Here is a 25,682-nt window from a genome sequence, read left to right as displayed (position 1 = left end):
AAACTAGATACCTTGTTGGATTAGACTAGACCATGACGGACAGCTTCGTCATGTTGGTGTTTGCTGGTGACCCATGCTGGTCAACCAACTTGGTCATGATGATTGTCTACCTTGGGCTCACTGGTTATGCTGGTCAACCAACTTGATCAAGGGGGTTATGCTACTTGACAAACTTGGTCATGCTGTCCATGCTGATCGACCAACTTGGTTATGATGGTTGACCAGCTGTGTTGAGCTACATTGATCAACCGACTTGGTCCAACTTGGTCATACTGGTTGTCCAACTTGGTTATGGTCATGGTGGTCATTCTGGTCGACCAGCTAAACCATTAAAACAAGTCAACCTTTTGGTTTTGATGGCTCTGTCTGTCCAAGCAAATGCCCATTTAACGCAAGATCACCGTATTCCGTACACTTCAGTATTCCGTACACTTGCAGGTTTTCCTGTTTGTGTAATAAAAAACACTTTCTTGACATTTGTCAACGATACATCTGAGACATTGTCATATATCCTTTTTTCCATCAAATCGTTGGCAGGACCATCAATTCTGGGTTTGGAGATCAAATCTGTGCAAATAGCGACCGACTAGGGTGGGGAAAACTTTCAGGTCCAGTTTTAGCTCGTTTAAACATCATATTTACAACTTAAACAAATATTAAACAATGGATTATAACCATGAAACACAGTACGTTTAATACCAAGCTGTTTATCTCAGTTTACACCATCAGCTCAGGGACCCCAGCAGACCCCTTTCACCACTGACTCACTTTACTGGGCTCTTTTTTGCATAGTAGTCTCATTCACTGCACATATTGTTTATATTAATTCACTTTTATAATCAGTATAGTCGGTTAATGTATATTTTTATGCAATTAGATTTCAAAAAACGTAAAATAAAATGCAGGGATAGCGCTGCACGGAATTCCACAGAAAAGGTTTTCCGTGCAGCGTTTTCCCTGAATTTTATTTTAAGTTTTTTTTTATCTAATTTCATAAAATATAAATTTCATAAATGTTTTTTTTTTCTTATTTAAAACTATTGGCCCAAATGTGACCAATCAAAATGCGTCTTGGTTGCTGGGCAGATTTTGCTGAGTCCAACCAATCATTACACCCCGTTTGACTTCGGGTGTTTCCGCAATAACTACTGAAGCGCGGAAAGTGCCGAAGAGCTGTACTGAATACGGCGCTCTTACGTTAATTTTTTGGGGGGAAAGGATTTGAAAAATAAAAAAATCCTGTCACAAAAATGAGCCAAAATTCAAGTTGTACCAAGTTTTCTAATCTATTATTTCGTTAGAAGCCAAAACATTCCCAACTGGCTTAGTTCAAGACGGTGCCATGGCAACGGACCGTGAGAGGAACTGGGAGCGAGGACGCGGAGTGGCTCAGTGAGTAAACGTCGGTTAATAAAAAGCGATTTAAAGTTGTTTTATTTACACCGTGTGGCTGCTGTTTCTCCCTAAAGTGGGGCATAAACGGGTATTCAACCACTATTAAACACGGGCTACTTCATAAAAACACTTTATGAATGAATCCTCCAGCTTCTTGTTCGAATTCCCCCGTTCCACCTTAAATGGTGCAGCGGTTACAATCCTGCCGCAGCAGCATTTAAGGTGGAACGGGAGAATTGGAACAAGAAGCTAATGTAAACATCGTCTTTTACAACATCTTCAAACTGGTGGTGGAGTCTGGGTGTGGAAAAGTGGAGAAGAACTCCAACCAGACAGCCCTGAGATACTGTAAAGACGTGGGCACGTCAAAGAAACGGACTATTTATGTATGAATGTATTTATTTCTTTATTGTGTCAGTGAACATCTGTTCATTTTTGGGGCCATGACCTCATCCTGGACGCAAACCTGCGCATACAGTAACAGTCACGCTAATATTTTGAAATAATACTTTTCCAAAAACCGAGGGACCGAGTCTTGAAGTGGTCTGAATAAAATACCATGGGACAGTAAACTGCATACATCTGTCACACATGTGATTCAGGGCCACTGTATCTAGTTATAGTTTGATATGAGACTATTCAACCAATTTCTAGGCACTTTTACACATATTAGGCATTGCTTCTTGCTAAAATCGATCGATAAGACCACCTAAAATAAATGAAAATGGCAAAGAAATAGGTTGAGAAGTCTTATAGTAATCTTATAATTAGAAACAGTTGATATTTGGCCTGCACTCCAGGTGTTTTCTCCTACCAAGGTAGTTACCGTAGGGCAGAAACCATGTTTAAGAGGAAAAACTTCTTTCATAGGCTGGGAGGACTTTAGCAAGCTGACCAGGGCAATGTGACACCTGCTCAACCTGCTTCTCCAGACGGTTTCCAGGACAGCTAAACGGCTCAGGTAGCGCAACCCAAGGCTGTGCCAATGACTCAGGTGCAGGAGAATGACCAGGCTGTGCAGGGCAGGTGGACCGCACAACTGGTGGAGAAGAGCAGCGCTAATCTGTGGGGTAAAATGACTCACCTTGAACCTTCTTAGATCTCTACCCTGTATTGTAGCGCAGGTAGTAATATGCCTTCATTTGGCTCCTGATGTTTCTGTTTCAGGTATGCCGTTCAAAGTCAGGAAAGGATGTGATTCTGGGGTGATATTCCTCCACAAACCTGTCCCACCTCATCTACTCCAAGCTACGGTGAGAGCCTCCCATTTAGGCTTGTTTTTTAATCTGTTCTGGACAACATCATATAAATGTTAAGTATGTAAGTGTGGCATGAGCCCACCCCTCGGGCCCTGACGATGACGGCCGCGAGAGCTGGCAGGAACGCCCAGCGGCGATGAACCTTGGCGAGGACACCATGGAGAGAGCTACAAGTGTGGAGAGGGCGGAGCGCAAAGCCCCAGCTCCCCGGACAGAGGAGGAGGACACTGGTGCCGGCCACGAGAGGCACCAGAGGGAGGAGCTCGCTCGCCGCTCCACCTCCCCGTTACCGCCCCCCAGCTGGCAGCTCGGCCACCTGGGTCAAACGTGAGGTGTAGTGAAACAGCCTCGCTGCGTAACAGGGGGTGGGGCCCATGCGGCGGAGCTCGTGGCCGGCACCAGCGTCCTCGTTCTCCTCCTCCCACCATCACCCTCGTAACTTGCGTCAGTCCAGGGAGCTCGGGCGAAGTTCATCGCCGCTGGGTGTTCGGGGCCGTCACTGCCAGGGCCCGAGGGGCGGGCGCATGCCACCTTAAGTTATGTAAAAGCCTAAGTACTGCTGCTGTATCAAGTGACGCCAATCCCTTTTCTTTCTTCAGTCACCTAGAGGTGTTTGGCCGAGGTCATTATCAGTGGGAAGGACAGATCGAAGGTACCAGTTCATCAGGAGTGCAACACAGAGACCAACCAGAGTTGTTACGCAATCAAAAACAACAGCTGACATGCCACGTACGCTCTCTCCCTGCTCAATAACACAGTTACAGGTATTAAACATATAAATGCATATAAATACCTATATGTCGAAATAATGTTGCATGCAGTACTGTGCAAGAGTCAGAGACCACCCTTAATTTAGGAGTTTAGATATAAGATAATCCATTTGCACAAAAACAGCAATTTTGAAAACTGGAAATTTCGAAAAATTAGAAAATGGGGCTCCTAACAACCACCTGGAAGAGCTGGTAGACACCAAAACTGCCCCCATCAGATAAACAGCAGTTAAAGCTTTGATCTCTGAGGAGAAGATCAAGCTGCTTCAGGTCTGAAAACATCCACAGGTGCTTCTGTCCGTCCTTCCACTATGAGAAGACCACTCAGCGCTGTGGGTCTGAAAGGACGTGTAGTTGATCAAGAAGAACCTCGCTGAGAAAAGGAGACGGACACATCAAACAAAGAAGCTGGACAATGGACTGACCGCCCCAGAGTCCAGACCTCAACACCACTGAATGGGTTTGATTACTTCAGAAAATGGTCAGCCAGCTTCTCAGACTGAACTTTGGAGGTGTGGAAAACTATTTTTGCGCATTTTTTTTAGAAGGGAAGCTGTAATAAGGCAAAGAGTGGACGTGCTAAATATGCAAGCTTTTGAAAGTTTGTTTATTTGAGGCTCCTGTGTAATTTTGAAATTAAAGAAATGAAGGGTGTTCTCTGACTCTTAACTGGTTACATAAGCACATACACTATATTTCCGAAAGTATTCGCTCGTCTGGCTTCACATGCCTATGAACTTGAATGACATCCCATTCTTAATCCATAGGGTTTAATATGATGTCGGCCTATTCTTAATCCATAGCTATAACAGCTTATAATTAACAGCTTATAATTTGCAGCTTCAACTCTTCTGGGAAGGCTTTCCACAAGGGTTAGGAGTGTTTATGGGAATTTCTGACCGTTCTTCCAGAAGCGCATTTGTGAGGTCAGATGCTGATGTTGGACGAGAAGGTCTGGCTCACAGTCTCCACTCTAATTCATCCCTAAGGTGTTCTATGGGGTTGAGGTCAGGACTCTGTGCAGGCCAGTCAAGTTCTTCAACACCAAACTTGCTCATCCACATCTTTATGGACCTGCTTTGTGCACTGGTGTGCAGTCATGTTGGAACAGGAAGGGGCCGTCCCCAAACTGTTCCCACAAAATTGGGAGCATGAAATTGTCCAAAATCTCTTGGTGCTGAAGCTTTAAGGGTTCCTTTCACTGGAACTAAGGGGACGAGCCCAACTCCTGAAACACAACCCCACACCATGATCCCCCCTCCACCAAACTTTACACTCGGCACAATGCAGTCAGACAAGTACCGTCTCCTGGCAACTGCCAAACCCAGACTCGTCCATTGGATTTCCAGACGGAGAAGCGTGATTGGTCACTCCAGAGAACACGTCTCCACTGCTCTAGAGTCCAGTGGCGGCGCTTTACTCCACTGCATTCCACGCTTTGCACTGCGCTTGGTGATGTAAGGCTTGGATGCAGCTGCTCGGCCATGGAAACCCATTCCATGAAGCTCTCTACGCTGTTCTTGAGCTGATCTGAAGGCCACAGGAAGTTTGGAGGTCTGTAGTGATTGACTCTGCAGAAAGTCAGTGACCTCTGCGCACTATGCCCCTCAGCATCCGCTGACCACTCTGTCATTTTACGTGGCCGACCACTTTGTGGCTGAGTTGCTGTCGTTCCCAATCACTTCCACTTTGTTATAATCCCACTGACAGTTGACTGTGGAATATTTAGTAGTGAGGAGATTTCACGACTGGACTTGCTGCACAGGTGGCGTCCGATCACGGCACCACGCTGGAATTCACTGAGTTCCTGAGAGCGACCCATTCTTTCACTAATGTCTGTAGAAGCAGTCTGCAGGCCTAGGGGCTCGGCTTTATACACCTGTGGCCATGGAAGTGACTGGAACACCTGAATTCAGTGATTTGGATGGGGATGGGTGAGTGAATACTTTTGGTAATGTAGTGAATGTAATCAGTATTTTCCAGACCTAAACCTGATCTCAGGATCCAGAATTTTTTATCCTGATAATGTACAAGAATAGCCACACAATTTAATTATAAGCTAAAATAGCCTTTTTTGTAAACATGCAAACTTTGTAAGAGACACTTAACTCAGCTTTTCTGTTCCAGGAGCAGCTTCTCTCTGAACAACAGGAGGCTGACGCCATCACACAGCCGCTGCTGGACACAGAGAATGGATTCATCAAGGTGTGTATCTGGAGGAAGACGGCTGTGGGACACTTCTGGCTCATATGAACCATTAAAGCTCAAAGAAATGACTGTGGCATATGAAGTTCATCAATCAAGGCACGTTTAGTGTCTTTAAGTTTCTGTCTTTCGTTTTAGCGCTGGAGCTGCGAGGCTCATGTAACTAACAAGCAGTGGATGTTTTTACCCCACCAACTAACTGCACACCTAAATCTTCACCAAATCGTACTGCATCTTGAGTTGTTTAGTATCTCTAACAGACTTGATTATGCTGTTGACTGACCAAGATTGAAGCAGTAATAGCAGCTTCTTGAAGTCCGAATTTTGTCTGGGTTGGGGGTGAATTTGGGTTAATAAGGGGGAAAAATGTGTCAAGTTTTACCATATAAGTACCATATAAGCCATGTGAAGGTTCTCGCAGTATCATGTGTGATGTTGGATCTGCCCTGTTGTGTCCATGCCATGGTGTTCAGAAGAATATTACGTGTAAAATCTGATCCCGGATCAGCACCTTTATTGTTTATGTGCGTAGGACCTGGAACTGTACTTGGATCACAGGGACTCAGCGGCTTTGAGGAAGCGTGAGCTCCTGCACAGGCGCTGGACACAGTGCGTGTGGCAGCCGATACAGCGAAGCGTCGAGCAGCACTTCGCCCGCTGCTGCTGTGAGGCGGCGGAGCCAATGAGGATGATGCTTGAACATTACATTAACTACGGCAATGCTAAGGTGCTCCCTGTCACAGTTGAGAGACGAGCTGCAGTGTTTGGCTCGATTCTGCCCTATAACGCTGTGATAAATGAATATGCATGGGATTTTCTGTACTGAGTATACTTGGGATGGTTTTCCTCTGTTTTGTCCATTGTACAGACAATCGTTGAGTTTTGATCTGCATATCAAGTTCCTCACTAAGCCTGCGTTCTTCCACTTACGTAACATTGCTCCTTTATCGTTCCTGACCGATAAAGATGCCACAACTCTGGTTCAGGCCTTCATTGTGTCCCGCATTCACTACTGTAACTCCCTCTTTGCTGGTCTCCCTCTAAAGTCTGTCCAAACGCTACAGGACACTCAGAGCTCTGTGGCTGGAGTGCTCAGCCACACTAAGCGTTCAGCTCATATCACCCCCGTTCTCTCCCAGCTACACTGGCTGCCGGTCCCGTCCCGAATGAAGTTTAAAATCTTACTACTCACTTTCAAAGTCCTGCATAACCAGAGAACTGCTGACCTCTTACACTCCCTCTCGCTCTCTCAGGTCTTCTTGCAATAACTTACTTGCTGTTCCACACACCAGACTTTCCACTTTCCTTCCGGGGCTGCTCTTCTTTTTCCTCTTTTAAAGCTGACTTAAAGACTTTTCTCTTTAATACACATTTTTCGTCCTCCTCCGCTACGTATCCCCCCCCCCCATGCTCTGTGAAGCGACCTTGGGTTTGTGAAAGGCGCTATATAAATGTAACATTATTATTATTATTATTATTATTATTATTATCAGTCATAGCACTGATATGAAGCCCTGCCTGTGATATACTAACCTCAAGTGGTATGTTTTGCAGGGATTCGTGTCTTTGGAGACATACGATCCTCAGGAATACGAGCCTTTCCTGCTCCACCTTAGCAGGCCACACTCTTTTCAGGTGAGGCTGAAATAAAATGCATTTCCTAGTGGTGTATATTAGCATGGGAACAGGGATAAAGACAAATTCACCAAAAACAAAGCGGTTCTAGTTTACACTGCGATGTTAAACACTAATAGTCATAGCTGGACTGTACGTGTAACCACTCTGTCCTGCTGTCTTTCTAAAGCCCTATTCAGACTGGATTAGTTTTACATGATGAGGTGGGTGATGTAAAGTTCTGGGATTTTAGTCCCGTCTGAATATGACATGTCAATCATTTTTACTGACTGCGCACTCCTGCGTCAGTAAAGATTCCGGATCTTTTTACCTTCTAGAACAAGAGCAGTAATCCTGTGCAAATCTATATGTAAACATTTTAGCTTATTCGGTGGAATACTTTACTTTTGTTCTTTGTGGCTAAAATTGAGCCAGTATATAATGTTGCAGTTCAACAGTAGCTCTAAATATATATATATATTCATACACACACACACACACACACACACACACACACTCAACGGCCACTTTATTAGGTAGGTTTGATGGTAAAAGGCTGGACCCCCTTTTTCCTTCAGAACTGTCTTAATTCTTCGTGGCAGACTTTCAACAAGGTGTTGGAAACGTTCCTCAGAGATTCTGGTTGGTTATTTGAGTTCCTGCTGTCTTTCTATCATCTGGAACCAGTCTGCCCATTCTCCTCTGACCTCTCACATCAACAAGGCATTTTCGTCCACACAACTGACCGCTCACTGGATGTTTCCTCTTTTTCTGACCGTTCTCTGTAAACCCTAGAGATGGTTGTGCGTGAAAATCCCAGCAGATCAGCAGTTTCTGAAATACTCAGACCAGCCCGTCTGGCACCAACAGCCACACCACGTTCAAAGCCCCTTAAATCCCCTTTCTTCCCCGTTCTGATGCTCCCCATTCTATACTTGCACTTATAATCACTCCAGCTGGTTTCTTGATATGTCTCCTGATCTCTGCAACATGAAACTCTTTTACTTTTGTGGAAAAGTTTCCTGCCGGAGATGCGAGAAAAGCGGCTGTAGCTAAAGCTTAAAGCAGAGAAAAGTAAGTCGGCCTTTTTGTTTATATTTTATATATATTTTTTACCCTGTACTGGTACATCAGCACATACCGAGACATTTTTACAGCCAAGATGCTAAAGTGGACATAGTGTTGTGGCTCCAAAAGTGGTTTGATTTTTCTTGAAAGGACAAAACGGCTTTTCGTAGCATTTGGGTTGCGACCCCTGGGTTAGGCTGAGCAAAATAAGGGCTAAGGTAAATGTTTTGATGTATTCTACTCTTTTCTGTGAGTGAAGTCGGTACGTAGATTAAGTAGCCACCCTGTTTCTATCATTTACACACAGATTTCTTATTCTATCCCAATCGATCAACATTGTGGTCTGTCGGCATCGCCCACCTCACCATGGAAAACTGTCCAAATAAGGGCTTAAGTTATTGTCTGTTGTACTTAATGTTTGAGTAGTTAATGTTTGAGTAAAGTGCATCACAGTGCTCCAGGGAACGTAGGCCAACAGTAGAGACCAGTTCATCCAGCATTTCTTATGAAATGAAGGATTTCAAATAGGGACTTTGTCACCCTTTGCTGCAGTAGCAGCCTCGACTCTTCTGGGAAGGCTTTACACTAGATGTTGAAACATCGCTGTGAGGGTTTGATTGAGCATTAGTGAGGTCAGGTCCTGATGTTGGATGATCACTTCTGGATCCATCACCCCAGAGAACACCGATCTGCTCCACAGCCCAATGTGGGGGGATTTTCACCCATCTAGCCAAAGTTTGGCGTTGGGCATTGTGACCTTATGATCATGTTTAGTGAATGGAGATCATACAAGTTTGACTTTAATTGACTTAAATGAAAGCATCCAATGGTCCTCCAGGTCAGCACCCTTCCCTTGAAGGACCCGCTCTCCCTCCAGGCCCGTGCAAGAATGAACGAAAAGAGGACCATCCTTCGCTGCCAGACAGGTTTCAAAACGTGTCCTACAGCCCTTTACATTAATTAATGCTGCACTTTTGTTAGCTTTGGGATGCAGTGTGGACTTTGTGTAACCATTGTTCTGTGCACAATAGGGCAAGCGAATGAATGTCAGCGGCAGGAGGAAGGCAGGGATGGGAGCTGCCTGCAGAGAGCCAGCAGGTAGGGAAACTGTAGGAAGACCATTTAGTACTACCTTGTATCTACACACATTGGCCATTTTATCAGAAACACCTACCATATAAGTGCATTTTGTAGGTTTACAGTTACAGATGTAGCCCATCTGTTGCTGCGCACTTTATCAGCCCTGCTCTGCCCTTAGCGTCAATAGAAAGGGACCACCACGAGACCACTACTGACTAGATGTTATTTGGGTGTTGGACCATTCTTTGCATAGTGATACCGACATAGTTGTGTGTGTGGCGCTGTTTCAGGCAGAGCAGTGTTGCTGGGTTAGTGTTTCTGCCAAGTTCAGAGAGGTCCACCACTCAAAAGTGTCCACACAAAAGCAGCTCTGTGGTCAGAAACGGACCATCGATGAAGAAACAAAAGGGAAAAAGTGTTGACTCGCAAAACCTAATGATCTGAATGACACTGAAAATGAGAAATAATCATTAAAAACACTGTTTCTTCGCTCTCCTGCGCCGTCAGCACAGATGCATTCAAGCAGCTGATCATCAGTAACACTCAAGCACAGTCAACTGCAACTGCACTCTGTGATCTTTCAGTTAATGCTAAAAAGCATGTAAGGAAATGAACAATAAATTATAAATGATTTAATCGGTATTTTTTTGTAATATCACCACTGGTCGAATAGGTGTTACTGCAAACGCATGGATTCATTAGGTCCTCCTGAGGTTTATGGCTTTTCTTCCCTTTAAATGACGGACACTGAAGTGATCTACATGCCCCCTGCTGGAGAAACCTGACACTGCTGGGCAGGAGTTCCAAAGTCACGTCCATGTTCTTCCATCCATCCATCCATCCATTTTCTAAGCCGCTTGTCCGTCAGGGTTGTGGGGGGTGCTGGAGCCTATCCCAGCGGTCATCGGGCGGAAGGCAGGATACACCCTGGACAGGTCGCCAGTCCATCGCAGGGCAGACAGACAGACACAGACAGTCACTCACACCCAGGGGCAATTTAGCACGTCCAATTGGCCTGACTGCATGTCTTTGGACTGTGGGAGGAAACCGGATGTTCTTTATTTATTGTAAACTAGGTGTTTTCCATCTAAGCTTCAGAAGCCTTTTGGAAACCATTACGTCTTATATTCCCGTAATTTTACGATGTTTAATATTTAACTTTATTTGGCAAACTGTTTAAAATGAAATTAGTCCTCTAGTTCTCTCAGATCTCCTTCCCAGCATGGTAGGTAGAAGCTTTGAAGCATCGTCTGCATGATTACACGGATTGAAAAGCATAACTAGAATAGAAATGTTGTCCCAAAAGACATTTTCTTTAGGTCTCGGTTTTCACCTGACTGCGTCGTGAATTTCCGTTTTGTTTTCAGCCAGAAATTTTCATTTTGGTGCATCTCTTCAGTTACGTGTTCAATCGATTACAAGTTTTAATTTGGCTTCTTTCTGTCGCAGAGTGAGTCGAGGCACTGTTGACCTGGCCACGGCCGAGGGGCGGAGCTTCCAGCCTGAGTGCTGGTCCTCTACTGGTCCATCATGACACTGTTTAACATGACCTTCTGCGAAACCCTGACCCACTTCCTCTTAATCCAGTTGTGACCTACAGTGTCATGTATCATTCTTTCAGTTTTGAGAAATGAATGAGGAAAGCTTTCAAGTGTGTGTGTGTGTGTGTGTGTGTGTTTGTCAGGGTACTAGATAAAACGTTCCTCAGTCTACTAAAGATCAAACATGCTCTACACACCGTCACTTTAGAGTAACGAATCGGCAAAAAATCGAATCGACACCGTTTTCCATTTACTGCAGATGCAGTCGGTCAGCCAAGACATGTTTGATGTCCAAATTTTGCTTCTTGAGTTCAGCACTTGAGCTACGAGGCTAATGTAGCTGACACTAGAAGTCAATAGTCACCCAAATCTTGTCTGTAAATACATCCCCACAACTGTTCAGGTCTTCGATGAGGTTGCACAGACTTGGCGATGAATGGCTGGGGTCCAATCCCATTTCACCCCTCACCCCTACCACTTCGCCCTAACCCCTCTATTTTGGACATTCATGTCTAGGGGTGGTGTGATTCTTCATTCCTGTCGCATTAGAGGGGCGGGACGAAGTGTTTGGACTATGTGGCCCTCCAAACAGAGGTTAGAGAGAGACTCCAGAGTGATATGGGGGGGGGGGGTCTGACAAGACAGAGCACAAGAGACCAAAGAAACCCACAAATATGAGAATTTACTCTGTTAGAATGATCTTAGTTTCAGTGTATTATGGTCATTTTCTTCATAACGAGCATTAAAAAATCACTAGTAGTTATGCTGATATCTCGGTAGGTAGCTTGTAAAATCTCCCGTTCCACCTTAAATGATGTAGCAGTTACATTCTGACATCTCTTGCATCAGAACTGCTGCACCATTTAAGGTGGAACGGGAAAATTCAAACAAGAACCTGGAGAATCACTGAAGAATTAGGGGGGGTGATAATAAATAATTGCCCTCCTCTTTGAAGGCGTATGACTCCTAAATGTAACTAAAGCCCAGCAGTGAGGAGCTGGACTTTCCCCTCCTCTGCTGTCCCTGCAGACGGGCAGGGTCGCCTCCAGAGCGGCGCTGGTAGCTGTTAATGAAGTGATGCTCTTTTATTAGAGGGGCTCATTTCAGAGGGAAGATCTCAACTACTGCCCCTTATAACTCAGTTCCAAGGGGCAAGGAGACCCTCAAAAACAAGGGGTAGGGGTGAAAATAAGCAATGGGACTGGGCCTAACTGAGCTATAAAATTTAATTAAACTTCATGTAAATTCTGAGTCATTTTTTAACAAAACATTGAAATTAACACAAATGCAGAAACCTTCTAAAATAAATTTGATTCAAGTTTAACTCAGAAACATTAAAGTATTAATGTTTTTATTACACTTGAGGGTTTAAACAGATATTTGACCATAGAAAAAGAAAAGCAGCCACGTGTAGAAAAAATACACTATATTTCCAAAGGTACTCACTCGTCTGGCTTCACACGCATATGAACCTGAGTGAGATCCAGCTCTTAATCCATAGGGTTTAATATGATGTTGGCCCACCCTTTGCAGCTATAACAGCTTCAACTCTTCTGGGCAGGCTTTCCACAAGATTTAGGAGTGTGTTTATGGGAATTTTCCATTTTCTTCCAGAAGCGCATTTATGAAGTACACCACTGCATTCCACGCTCCATTCCATGAAGCTCTCTACGCTGTTCTTGAGCTGATCTGAAGGCCACATGAAGTTTGGAGGTCTGTAGTGATTGACTCTGCAGAAAGTCGGTGACCTCTGCTCACTATGCCCCTCAGCATCCGCTGACCGCTCTGTCATTTTACGTGGCCGACCACTTCGTGGCTGAGTTGCTGTCGTTCCCAGTCGCTTCCACTTTGTTATAATCCCACTGACAGTGGACTGTGGAATATTTAGTAGTGAGGAAATTTCACGACTGGACTTGCTGCACAGGTGGCGTCCGATCACGGTACCACACTGGAATTCACTGAGCTCCTGAGAGTGACCCATTCTTTCACTAATGTCTGTAGAAGCAGTCTGCAGGCCTAGGGGCTCGGCTTTATACACCTGTGGCCACGGAAGTGACCGGAACACCTGAATTCAGTGATTTGGATGGGTGACTGAAAACTTTTGGAAACATAGTGTATCTTCCAAATGTATTTATTACGTTATTACATAAATGTTTTGTAATATATGAAAATCCCCGCAAAATGTATTTGTTAAATATATATCTAAAATGCATTTATTTGTGTTTATTACCTTTTTTATTTTATGTATATAGTTTTAACAAAGGTGAATGAATAAATATGAACTGAATGTATGGACCTGACTTTGCCTTAACCGTGTACATATGCAGTAAGACACTCACACCCACTGTATTTCAACATGCAAACAAGCTATCAAGTCATAACTGCATTTTCACAGAGTATCAATACCTGCTCGCTTTTGCCATATTAAAGGTTTATTATGGTTTGAGTTGTAATTAACATTAAATATCAGAAGGCATCAAACAATAAAGTGCATGTTTTTGGCTTTTTTCATATATATTTTCAAAAGTATTTATACATCTATTTTTGTATGGTCAATTTCTAACTAGACACCTGGCATCTTTTCATTTTATGTTGCTGTCCCTTGGGTGCACATCATACTGCTGTGCATTCTGGGGATTGTAGTGCAGCTCATGGTAAAATGGGCTAATATTAATAAATAATTAAAATAATTTCACAGGCCTGACTTGACCCATGGGTCTTGGGCTTTGTAGTAAAATGAATTCAGGCTCGTTATTTTAACAATGACGGTCCAAATGTTTAGAAACCTGTGGGTGGTTTAAAAGTGATCTTTGGCGCCCTCTAGTGAAAATCAGTCAGAGGCTCAGCTCAAGTAACTCAATGGAGTTTTAGGACTCAGGAGTTTTATTTGAACGGAAAATAAAAGTGTCCGGCCTGATGAATAAAAGGCTAGAGGTCAGTGGAGAGAATCCGACCTCCTGTAGGGGCCTTGTGGAGCAACAGCTGGGGCGTCAGCAGCCGCTGCCCCACCGATCCTCCTTTTAGGTTACCATTGGAACTTCCATACGACCTAGGAAGTTTGGAAATGTAACATACATATACTTAAAGGCTCTAATAAAAATATATATATATAATACATTCATGGTTGCAATGAACCATTTCACATCAAACCTCTCAGAATGACTTTGCATCTCAAACATCTCAATTATACTCGGTGGAGTTCACCTTTAAGCCAAGTACACACTACATAGAATAGAATAGAAGAATAGAATGCCTTTATTGTCACTATACACAGTACAATGAGATTAAAAGCAACTCCATCTCAGTGCAAACACACAATGTAAACAAATGACACAGAATAGAATGGGGAGGGGTTGTGCACAGTTCTATGTGTTTGTATATATGTGTATATATGTATGTGAAATAAATATAGAAACAAAATAAAAAACTATGTATTTACAAGATATAAATATGGAGATATTTACAGCTGTGTTGTGTGTCACTAAAATCATTTACATCATTTAAGCCTTGACTTCCAGTCGCAGGCAAATTTCTGAGATCTGTGACCAGTGGTGGACAGTGACGAAGTAAATGTAATTAGTACTTACTTTACTTATTAATTACTTAAGTAGTTATTTGTCTATCTATACTTTAGTATTTTACTGAAGTTTCTCCGTTCTGGACTTTCTCCTTTCACTCCACTACATTTCAGAGTCTAATATCCGACTTTTCCCTCCTACATTTTGAGAAATCTGTCGTTCCTTTTGGTTTCTGTGTGTATAAAAACGTCACATGTCAAAACGAAAGAAGCGCAAAGCCAGAGCACCAATCAGGGCCCAGCGGTCACTTTGTTTAGAGCTGGTTTTGACCTGTTGGTCATACCGACCCAGTGCAGCACGCGGTTCAACGTCAGCGCAGCAGCGTAAAACTTTGGGAGAGTCTGTTCAACATAAATGATGAACTAACCTAACTTTGTGTAAATAGAGCTCAATATAGAAATATGTCCACATATGCAGTCGAGACTGACGCGGCTTTTTTCTGAATTTCTACAAACACCATTTCATTTTATAGTAAATGAGTTTGGGCTGGTTTATGTTTATGAACAGACGCCTACAGATCAACATAGTAAAGGAGCTCATCTGTGATCCTGAGTTTAAAGCCAGTTTTTATTCAACTTAAACTTGGAACTAAGTTGTAAATAAATCTGAAACTGAAACTTTGCTTGTGTGTAAAAAGTGATTTCAGAGCCACTCGGTTCTCCCTGATGGAAACTGTTTACCTTCAGTGTTTTGTGCTTCTGATCATTTTAATAGACGTCAGCGTCACTAATTAATGACGTTCTATTAAAAGACTGGTTTACCAAGAGAGACGCTGGAGGACTTTCACCTGAAATGAGTTCATGAAGCCAGTCTGGTTAGAAAAATGATAACAGGACATCAGAGCCAGAATTCCTCTTTTAGTACTTTTACTTTATACTTAAGTACATTTGAAGGGAAATACTTTAGTACTTTTACTCAAGTGGAGGTCTAAAGGGAGGAACTTCTACTTTTACTGGAGGAATATTTTACCTTGGGGGTCTCCACTTTAACTCCAGTACATGGTTTGTGTACTTTGTCCACCTCTATCTGTGACAACTCCAGTTTGCCGACTAAAAAAGCATGTGCTTGTGTTTTTACTTCCAGAAAATTGATCAAAGCTTTAATTAGGGAGGTTAACCATGATTTAATTTCAGAATTCAACATCTTTGGAAGTATGCTGATTAAAAATAAATTCAATTAAATAGGTAGACTTTTTGCCACAATTGACTGTGTAATATATCAGTGCAGGAGATGCTCTCCATTCTTAACAGCCATCCTCAGCACCATGTCCGCTTCAGCGCAGCGAATAAAAGTTGATTTAATTTATTAAAATGCTGAACAGCTAATTCTTTAATGCCCTAATCAGCATTCATGTCACATGTTTATGAAGAAAAATCAGCGTGTTGCACTCAGTGTCTGTGAGCTCGGCATTTCGTGGCATCTTGGAACACCACACACACACAAACTCACATCTAGTGAAGTTTGCACTGGCTAATGTTATCAAGAAGTGGACGTTTACGAACACTAGTTGGCATTTCCCAAAGTTGGTTATGTGGTTTCTGATACTGTATGACATCCTATTGTCCATAAAAACAGTAGAAGCCTGTAAATTAGTCACCACTGCACCACCACTGAGATCCAGCTGATTAAAAAAGCACTGCTGATCTTTTTAAGCGAATTAAAGCAGTGAATAACATGCTTCACCATCCATCCATCCATCCATTGTCTAAGCTTCAGGGTTGTGGGGGGGTGCTGGAGCCTATCCCAGCGGTCATCGGGCGGAAGGCAGGACACCCTGGACAGGTCGCCAGTCCATCGCAGGGCAGACAGACAGACAGAGTCAATCACACCTAGGGGCAATTTAGCACGTCCAATTGGCCTGACTGCATGTCTTTGGACTGTGGGAGGAAACCGGAGAACCCGGAGGAAACCCATGCAGACACGGGGAGAACATGCAAACTCCACACAGAGAGGACACCGGTCACCCGGCCGGGGAATCGAACCCAGACCCTCCTAGCTGTGAGGCAACATGCTTAACCAGGTTTTTGTTATTGTCAAACACTGGGATTTATGCGAGGCTCTGTGGAGCTCTTAAACACTGAGATTCGTAGCCATTACAGTACAGCAGGTATCATTACAGCAAAGTCCTTATGGGAAAGTTTGTCCACTCCATGGTCATCTTGACAATGCCACTGGCCTTACAAGCCCAGACTCCTGTCTCTTTGACAGAGGAGAGACCAAAATACTCAAAACTAGTTTAGGGGTCGCCACAGTGGATCACCTGCCTCCATCTTGCCCTATCCACTGCCTCCTCTACTTTTCCACCAACCATCTCCATGTCCACCTTCACTACATCCATAAACCTTCTCTGAGGTCTACCTCTTCTCCTTCTACCCGGCAGCTCCATCTCCAACATTCTTTGCCCAATATATCCACTATTCCTCCTCAACACATGTCCAAACCATCTCAACCTGGCCTCTCTGGCTTTATCTCCAAACTGCTCCACCTTCACTGTCCCTCTGATCTGCTCATTTCTAATCCTGTCCATCCTTGTCACTCCCAACGAAAATCTCAGCATCTTCATCTCCGCCACCTCCAGCTCAGCCTCCTGTCCTTTAGACAGAGCCACAGTCTCCAAACCACCAATTCTAAAACATGAATTTCACCGTCAAAGTTTGACAAAAACCTCATAAATAGTAACGTGTGAAATCGTCTTTTTTGGGTTGGCTTGTGCAGATCTCCACAATGAAGCAGCCACTTTCTCTGCTCACGGCATCACCAGTGAGTTGATTGGCTCTTTTTATTGAAAGGCAGGCCTTGCTCTGTAAGCAGACGCCATGTAGAGTGTTACAAGCTTTCCAGTGAGGGACCAGTCTCCTCCTTTATAATTTCTCTGTGTATTAGTGTTGTAGTGCTCGTGTCTCAGTCTCCTCTCGGACTCAACATCGTTTGGACTTGGTCTCGAGGTAAAGCGGACCAGCCAACTGCGGCGCCTCCGTCTGAGGAAACTGAATCATTCCTATCGACAAAACCAGAATAAAACAGTCCTTTTTCTGCATCGAGCGTTCCCAAACTTTTGCAACTCTCATCTACACAAATGACCAAAAACCGTGTCTGTGGATTGAAGTTATCGGATCGTAATCTTTTTCTGGCTCACCTGATGAGAAACTGATTTGGCAGCCGCTGAGTGATGGGTGTCAGTTTCTTTTGGTGCAGTCGTCATGAAAGTTACACACAACGTAAAGGCCGGCAGGCGTTTTCAAATCACGTCAAAAACTGAAAAATGGCGATAGGAGGTTTTTTTTTTTCCGGAAGCGATAAGAATAATAATAAGCTGATGTGTGGACTTTAGAGAAAACGCCTGCCTGCTGTTGTCCTCCCGGAGACACTGATTGGTCAACAGAGCTTGGAGTAGTGAGTGGCTGGACTCCGAAGATCCTGCGGGTGAGAAATGCACAGAGCGAATCTCGGAGCAGGTCACATTACACATTCCAGTGATCCCACTGCAGGTCTTCGTTATTCTGTGAGCAACCCTTGAACGGACTTTCACCATGTAAGCAAATCTCAAACAAGCCCGATTAATTACAGCAGCGGCTTAATTTACTGCTGAATCCTTCTAGGCCTCACGCCGCATCCTCACACTCACAGACTGTGAAATGATGATTTTAGGGCGCTGCTCTCCATCGGCTCCCTGTTTGACAGAGTGGTAAATTAGGATTATTGATTATGGCTGAGTAATTTGAAGGGTGAATCACTTTGAAGCATCACACTGATTAAATGACTGTCCCTTTGCTCACGGTGCGCTGCGTCACCGCACCACCGAACTGTGCTGGGGTCCTTACTCAGTGCTGAACGTCATAAGTTATTTGAATTATAAGTGTGTGTTTGTTCTCTCGTTTGGTGAGGAGGTGGGGTTATGTTCACTTGTGTCCGGCCAAGTGAAACAAGGGCCTACTCTGGCCTTGGACAGCTCTGTTCCACACACGAAGATGGTTCTTCAAGGGTTCTTTAGTATAGTTCTATTTAAAACTAGGAGCTCTTTATAACTCCGTTTCATGATCAAGTGGTTCTGTGCATGCCAAAATTGTTCTTCAAATTGAGAATGTTTTAGATATGGTTCTATGTAGCACAAGAAAGGGTTCTTCTATTGCCATAAGCTTGACATCATAACAATAGCAGAACCCTTTTCAAATAGGTTCTGTATAGAATCATCTATAGCACATTGGTCCTTCAGTCTGAGAGCCCTTTCATGATGTAGTTCTACTTAGAACTATGAACTCTATATAAAGCCATTTCATGCTTAAGTAGTTCGCATGGTGAAATGGTTCTTCAGGTTGATGGAGAACATGCTGTAGATGGTTCTGTACAGGACCAAAAAGGGTTCTGCTACTGTTACGAGCTTGACATCGTAACAGTAGCAAGAACCTTTTGGTGCTATATAGAATCGTTGTCAATTAGGTTCTGTAAAGAACCATCTACAGCACATTGTCCATCAACCTGAAGAGCTGTAGCACCAAATAGGGTTCCTCTTCTGTGACAAGCTTGACATTGTAGCAGTAGCAGAAACCTTTTCAAAAAGGTCCTAAAAAAGGTTCTTGCACTTGGTGATGTAAGGCTTGGATGCAGCCGCTCGGCCATGGAAACCCATTCCATGAAGCTCTCTACGCTGTTCTTGAGCTGATCTGAAGGCCACATGAAGTTTGGAGGTCTGTAGTGATTGACTCTGCAGAAAGTTGGTGACTTCTGCGCACTATGCCCCTCAGCATCCGCTGACCCCGCTCTGTCATTTTACATGGCCGACCACTTCGTGGCTGAGTTGCTGTCGTTCCCAATCGCTTCCACTTTGTTATAATCCCACTGACAGTGGACTGTGGAATATTTAGTAGTGAGGAAATTTCACGACTGGACTGAATTCAGTGATTTAAATGGGTGAGTGAAGACCTTTAGAAGTGTAGTGTATCTATATCAGAGGCCCATGAGCTCTGTATGCCTGACCTGGACCACCAGGAAGCCTCTGATCCCTCCAGCTTTGTTCAACTCTTCATTAAAGAGTGCCGTTAATTGTTAATGGACTAAATCCTATGGGAAACACCTCCTTTTGTTCTTGTTTCCCTTTCCTGGTGCTCTCTCTCTTTATCTGAGCTTCACCAGGCCACAGGAAACGCGCCGTACCCTTTATAGACGCTGAGGGACTTCAGCCCGTCATTTAAAGCTTTCTGACCGCCGGTCTTTCTGAGCACTGCCCACCCCAGGGACCATCTCTCTTTTAAACATGAGGCCACTTCTGCTTCTTTACAGGCCAGTGAGTATCGACTGATGCTTCTCAATTAGCGTTTATAGACGAATGAACTCTGCATGCTGTTGGAGTGTTGGATATATATGGTGTGGGTTTTTGGTGCTATTTAGAATCCTTTTCAAAAAGGCTCTGTATAGAACTATGTACATTTAAAGAACCCTTTTCGTCATGAAAGCGTTCTTCAGACTGATGGAGAATGTGCTCTAGATGGTTCTATGTAGAACCTCTTTGAAAAGGATTGAAAAGGGGTTCTTCTATTGTGATGATGCCAAGCTTGGCACAATAGAACCCTTTTTGGTGCTACTTAGAATGCTTCTCAAAGAGGCTGTTTATAGAACCATCTACAGCGGATTCTCCATCAACCTGAAGAACCATTTCGTGATGGAAAGGGCCCTTTAATCATGCGAAGGGTTCTCTGAGAGGTCAGGGTTCTATACAGAACCATTTTCGTGGGTAAAGAACACTTGAAGACCCATCTTTTTAAGTGAGCACTTATTGAAGAACGCTGTTTAAGGTGTTAATGCTTTTTATGTGAAATGTATTCAGACAAATCTCTGTAATTAAAATCTTTTATTTGAACACAAACAAACAAACAAACCAACCAAAACTGTTATTGCATTTATGTGGCCAATGCACATATTGCCAGAACATATCGCTTACAATGCCTGACTGCTTACAGTGTCTTCATATGCGTCTCAAAAAATCCCCGAAAAGCACGAAAACCGCTTCAAACCATGAATTGAGAAATTCGCTGTGGATTTGTTTTCTAATAGTCCAATTTCTGAAAGGCTCACGCAGTTAATAGTCAAGTACACTGAGAAATGTCAAAAACATGACATGATACTCCAACCATGGTATGCAGCAAGTCGTCTCAGCAGCACTTGCTTTCAGCGTAGATATTGGACTGATTAAAGGAAATTTAAATAATAAATTCCCAGTTTATCTAATAAATAATCCCGGATTAATGTAACCAGTAGGTTCTTACATGCTGGTTTGACTTCACTCAGCATGTAAAACGACACGCGCGATTAAGGTGCACCATTCAAAATGCATGACAGGTCTCTTGGGTGTGAAGTTGTGGCCTAAAGCTGATTAAAAACACCGGAGAAATTTAATGAAGCTGGATTGTCAACTGGAATTTAAGCCCAAAGCGAGGAGGACTGCCCAATAGAAATGCCCTTTAGCTATTCCTCTATTTAGGCTTAGGCTTAGGCTGGGTGCTCCTCTATTTAGGCTTAGTTAGGCTTAACTAATCTGGCTAAAATGAGAAATCTTGGACATATTTATCAAACGTCTTGAAATGTAAGCGCTGACCTAATATTGATTTATGTTACTGAGTTAATAAACACAATTATACGAACGCAACTGTACTGTACTGTTAATGCTTTTCCAAGCCTGGCCCATCACGATTTATGGCAAATTTTCAGAGCAGGGGAACAGGCATTCTTCAAGAACTTTTTTTCTGCATAATTAAGTTTGGTGTGAAACGCTCCAATCTGGAGAAACTTGCAGTTAGAATTGTCCACAATGGTGGTGATGATAGGAACCAGACACCCACCTCTAAAAGCTCCCTCACACAAAGCTGTTACATACATAAATGGTTATGAATATGCTGCCCAATATCTGATACATTAATTTATGATAGTTTTTTTTAAGGGTTTTGGTCTAAATAATATAATAATATATATTTTATATCTGTTTGTAGTGGAGTAGTACATGTGGGACATTGTAGGACATATTTTAACATAATCAACATATAAAAAACATGTAGGTTCTCTGGTGGTTCTGGATGGTAAATAAAGTGTCTATATCTGTGTTGTAGTCATGGTGACGTCTGGTTCCCATCACCACCACTGTAAAGAGGTCTGAACCGTTTCACACCAAACCCTCTGAACCTCTCTGTTAAAATCAAAACCACTGAATTAAGCAGATATTTAGAAAAACTGGTGAAACTGCCCTTAATATAAACGAATGTAGTGCGATAGTCATTTTAGTCATTTGTTATGAGAAGTTCATACAATATGAAGGGCAGCTGGCCTTTTCAAATGATGCAAAAAAGTAAAAATAAAAATAAAAAATAAAAAACTGGCGACCTGTCCAGGCTGCCTTCTGCCCGATGACCGCTGGGATAGGCTCCAGCACAGACCGCCCCACCCTGAGGGAGAAGCGGCTTAGATAACGGATGGATGGATGGATGGATGGATGGATGGATGGATGGATGGATGGATGGATGGATGGATGGATGGATTGAGGTTCTATCTAAGCATTTTGTTCGCTTGTTTTTTGTCTTTCAACAGGTAAAGCACCTATTTAAATTCCTACTTGCATATCAGACTGAATTTTTGGTTTGGTCCATGCTCTTATTCTATTGCTCGTTCCCTGAAACTTTTCAGCAGCAACAATCAGGTCACAGATCTGTGTTCAGGAAGAGTGGAGAATCCCGTGCATGTGGCCTGAGCTTCTTTATTCACGGCAATAAAGCACAGTGAGAAGAACCAGAAGGAACTTTTAGCCGACCCAGAGTTAATGAGCTAAATATGAGGAGGCATTGTGATGCTGTCGGCTTCTGGAAGCTTCTTTATGTACAGCGGTCAGGCAATTGAGCTGGTCAGCATTCGTCTTGACTTTAGCTCGTGTGCAAACATCTGAACATTGAATGACATGCTGTGTTGATTTTGGAAGAGAAAAATAATTATAGTAAAGAAGTTAGCACACCCAAATGCAAATTTTAGTGCACAATTTCTGTTTATTTGCCGAGTTGAACAAGTTGGACAAAAATAAAACTTAAAAATATATAATGTGCCATAACTTTTGCACAGACCACGTTTCAGGTTTCACACGTTAAATTCAGCAACTGTGCACTAAAATGTGCAGAACTGGGTTTCCTGTAGAGGATGTTCAGCTTATTTTCACTCAGAAAACCAATGACAACATAGAATTTGACCGGGGGCGCACAAACTTTTGCATACGGTTATATGCATAACAAAGTTACTAAAGAAGACGAGATTGGCAAGAAAATATGATTCATTTCACATCTTTGCTTCCTCAGCAATAAAGTCAGAGTGAAAACGAGGAATCTTTCAACGTTTTCCTCCTTCGCGGACTCAGGGAAACAGGGATCTCAGATCTCGGAGCTAGCTGAGCGTTTCCTCTCCACGATAGGTGGAGGTGGTGGGAGTTTCATGCTGATGAACAGATTTACAGTGTGTCAGACAGAAAGACGTGGATATTTTGTGATGTATTCATTTGATAGAAATATTCAGAAACAGGTTCATTATTCATTCATATCTTGTGTTATTGCTGGAACTGTTCTGTTAGCTTGAATTTGAGCTTTTCCTGAGCAGATGAAGTATTATCTAGTACAATTTTTGCCAGGAAAACAAACACAAATTCAAAAACACATATTCCTGATATTCTTCCACACAGTTTAAACATCAAAAAGCTCAAATAAATAAAGATCTCCAAAATTTCCAACTTCGCTCGGTTCACATCAGTAGTGCAGTACTCTGAACACATGGACAACAGATGAACCTGCATTACAAATGCAGAACCCCCCCCCCCCCACCCCAACCCCCCCCTTTCGGCCGGCGTGTCCGACTCTACGATGTTGTTCAGGTGTTAAAAGCTGGAGCTCGTATTTAAACTGACCTCCGAAGATGAGGTTGCACTTTTCAGGTAGATAACCCTAAATAATAAACTGGACACCCCAGGTTTTTTAGTGGTCTGCTAGTTTTAATATTGACATACTGTCCTAAGAAAACCTTGTATCTCCAAAACAGTAACTTCATCAGAGACGGATAAAATGTTCTGAGCTTGGGATGCACTTTAATATAGGAATCATACTGGTACTGGCAGATAATTGTTAAATAAATGGTGGCATGATTAGATTTTACAGATATTTCAAATTGATATTTGATGTATTTATTATCTTCTGTAACAGCATAACTTGGCTCTTGCAGAAGATAACTGCAACTTGGCAGGGGAGTTTGACTGGGCCACTGGCTGAGAGGCTCTATACCTTGGCTGCAGAGTTTGACTGGGCCACTAGGTGAGATGCTGTATACCTTGGCTGGCTGACAGGTCCTATGGCTGCACTGTGAAGTTTGACTTTGCTACTAGCTGAGAGTCTATACATCTGCTGTTGAGTTTGACTGGGCCTCTTTGCTGAGAGGCTCTATATCTTGGCAATGGAGTTTGACTGGGCCACTGGCTAAGAGGCTCTATACCTTGGCTGCAGAGTTTGATTGGGCCACTGACTGAGAGGCTATATACCTCGGCTGTGGAGTTAGACTGGACCACTTGGCTGAGAGGCTCTATGTCTTGGTAATGGAGTTTGACTGGGCCATTAGCTGAGAGACTCAATACCATGTCTGTGGAGTTTCAGTGGGCCCCTTGGCTGAGAGGCTCTATATCTTGGTGGTGGAGTCTGACTGGGCCACTAGCTGAGATACTCTATACCTTGGCTGTTGAGTTTGACCGGGCCGCTGGCTGAGAGTTTGACTGGGCCGCAGGTTATGGGCTATTTTGTGGTTCTTTTGTAATTTGGAAGCGTCCTTGGTTTTTAGGGTATTAAATATTAATTATATATTACTAATTATGACTGCATTTTTAAGCTATTAAAGTATACATTACATTCAGTTGCTGATTTAGGTAGCTTTAGTTCCACAAATGCGTATATATTGGCATTGCTATTGACAGATATGTACACAAAAACGATCATATATCAGCATTGGACCAGAATTCCCATACCGGTGCATCCCTATACTTCGGATCTGTTACTGTAATAAGATTTTTTTCCCCAGTAATTTTGGACCTTTGCTGTTGGTCCCGTAATGTACGGGGCAGCTGTTTTTTCACAAGGTTTTCTTTTAACAGTGATGATTTGCTCTACAGCGGCTGCTTTTCTCTTCTTTGGCAAGACTGACTTCCCTGTCCTCACTTTCAGCACAGCTCTTTTATTCACTCCAGCACCTTTTTAAAGCACCAAAAATAAAATGAAAAGATGTTCATGTTAAATAAGAGCAGCAGTGACTGCAGCGAGAACAAACAATGAATGTCTTCAAGTTTTAAGCGTAGTTCCTTCAAGAAATCACGTTCATATGTTTGATCATTCGTCACATCTTCCTTTTCCCCTTCATTCCTCCAACATCATTCATTATAAGTGTTGGATTTGTGATTTGCGTTTAGTCACCCCCTCCCTCAAAGAAGTCTGGTGGGGGGCTTCACCTCAGAGTGATGGTCCGATCATTATGACAGTTAAGCGTTGGCCTCTAGAAGCTCCAGGAAGAGTTTGTGCATGGGCACTCGTCCGTCCTGCTTGATGCTGCAGAAGTGTTGGACGGCCTTGGCGGCGGTCTGCCGGAGCAGAGGGAGGGTCATGATCAACTTTCCGGCCCGTCGAGGGTCCTCCGCGTGGTGGGTGCATTCATAGTCCTGCAGGGCCTCATGCACGCAGTCCTGGAGCCTCTGAACCGCCTCCATATCCTCTATGTGCATAGAGTCTGAGAGAGAGAGGACTTTTTAATATAAATAAACCAATGTGGAACAAAGTGATGCAGAAAATAAATTGACGTGCTGAATCTGATCCAATGCCCATCTAATTTAGGTAAGATATTCTTTAAAATGTCACAGTCAAATGAGTATTTTTAGAACTGGGGCTGTTTTATGGTTCTGTTGTAATTTGGAAGCATCCTTGGTTTTGACGGTATTAGATATCCCTTATATACCTGATATACAAACCTCAGAGTTTATAGGTATATAAGGGATGTCCTCCTTTGGTTTGTGTGAATTTTTTGTGTGGTCACTGTTTGGAACAGATATGAAGGAGTGGTCACTCCACATCGGCTGCTGAGGGCACATGTTAAAAAAATATCTTTCTGAATGTTTGATTTGGAAAT

General features: G+C 43.2%; 2 protein-coding genes across 3 annotated transcripts in view; one reads left to right on the top strand and one right to left on the bottom strand.

Annotated features, from left to right (window-relative positions):
• The first annotated feature begins 1,254 nt into the window (after positions 1–1,254).
• fam228a (family with sequence similarity 228 member A) lies at positions 1,255–11,843 on the top strand. Of its 2 annotated transcripts, XM_017714722.2 has the most exons (10): positions 1,255–1,392; positions 2,266–2,465; positions 2,563–2,648; positions 3,254–3,418; positions 5,552–5,629; positions 6,162–6,356; positions 7,184–7,264; positions 9,150–9,237; positions 9,343–9,409; positions 10,841–11,843. In XM_017714722.2, the coding sequence occupies exons 2-10, from the start codon at positions 2,381–2,383 to the stop codon at positions 10,923–10,925; spliced, it is 930 nt and encodes a 309-aa protein (XP_017570211.1). In that variant the 5' UTR covers positions 1,255–1,392; positions 2,266–2,380; the 3' UTR covers positions 10,926–11,843. The 2 variants fall into 2 exon arrangements, with proteins under 2 accessions (XP_017570211.1, XP_037394057.1); XM_037538160.1 differs by lacking the exon at positions 6,162–6,356.
• Positions 11,844–23,372: 11,529 nt separating this feature from the next.
• The window catches only part of esrrgb (estrogen-related receptor gamma b), a 27,905-nt gene continuing 25,595 nt past the window's right edge, over positions 23,373–25,682 (bottom strand). Inside the window, exon 8 of the mRNA XM_017714730.2 lies at positions 23,373–25,286. Coding sequence (XP_017570219.1) covers positions 25,042–25,286 — 245 coding nt within the window. The 3' untranslated portion in view covers positions 23,373–25,041. The remainder of the gene's footprint in view (positions 25,287–25,682) is intronic.

The sequence above is a fragment of the Pygocentrus nattereri genome, chromosome 4, assembly GCF_015220715.1.
Source record: "Pygocentrus nattereri isolate fPygNat1 chromosome 4, fPygNat1.pri, whole genome shotgun sequence".
NCBI lineage: Eukaryota > Metazoa > Chordata > Actinopteri > Characiformes > Serrasalmidae > Pygocentrus > Pygocentrus nattereri.
Note: the sequence above shows the minus strand (reverse complement) of the source record. Positions and strands in the feature narration are given on the sequence as shown.

Coding starts and splice junctions, on each gene's coding strand:
- fam228a (XM_017714722.2), top strand. CDS start 2,381: ATGACTCAGGTGCAGGAGAATGACCAGGCTGTGCAGGGCAGGTGGACC. Junction 2,466..2,562: donor GAGCAGCGCTAATCTGTGGG/GTAAAATGACTC, acceptor TTTCTGTTTCAG/GTATGCCGTTCAAAGTCAGG. Junction 9,238..9,342: donor CATCCTTCGCTGCCAGACAG/GTTTCAAAACGT, acceptor TGTGCACAATAG/GGCAAGCGAATGAATGTCAG.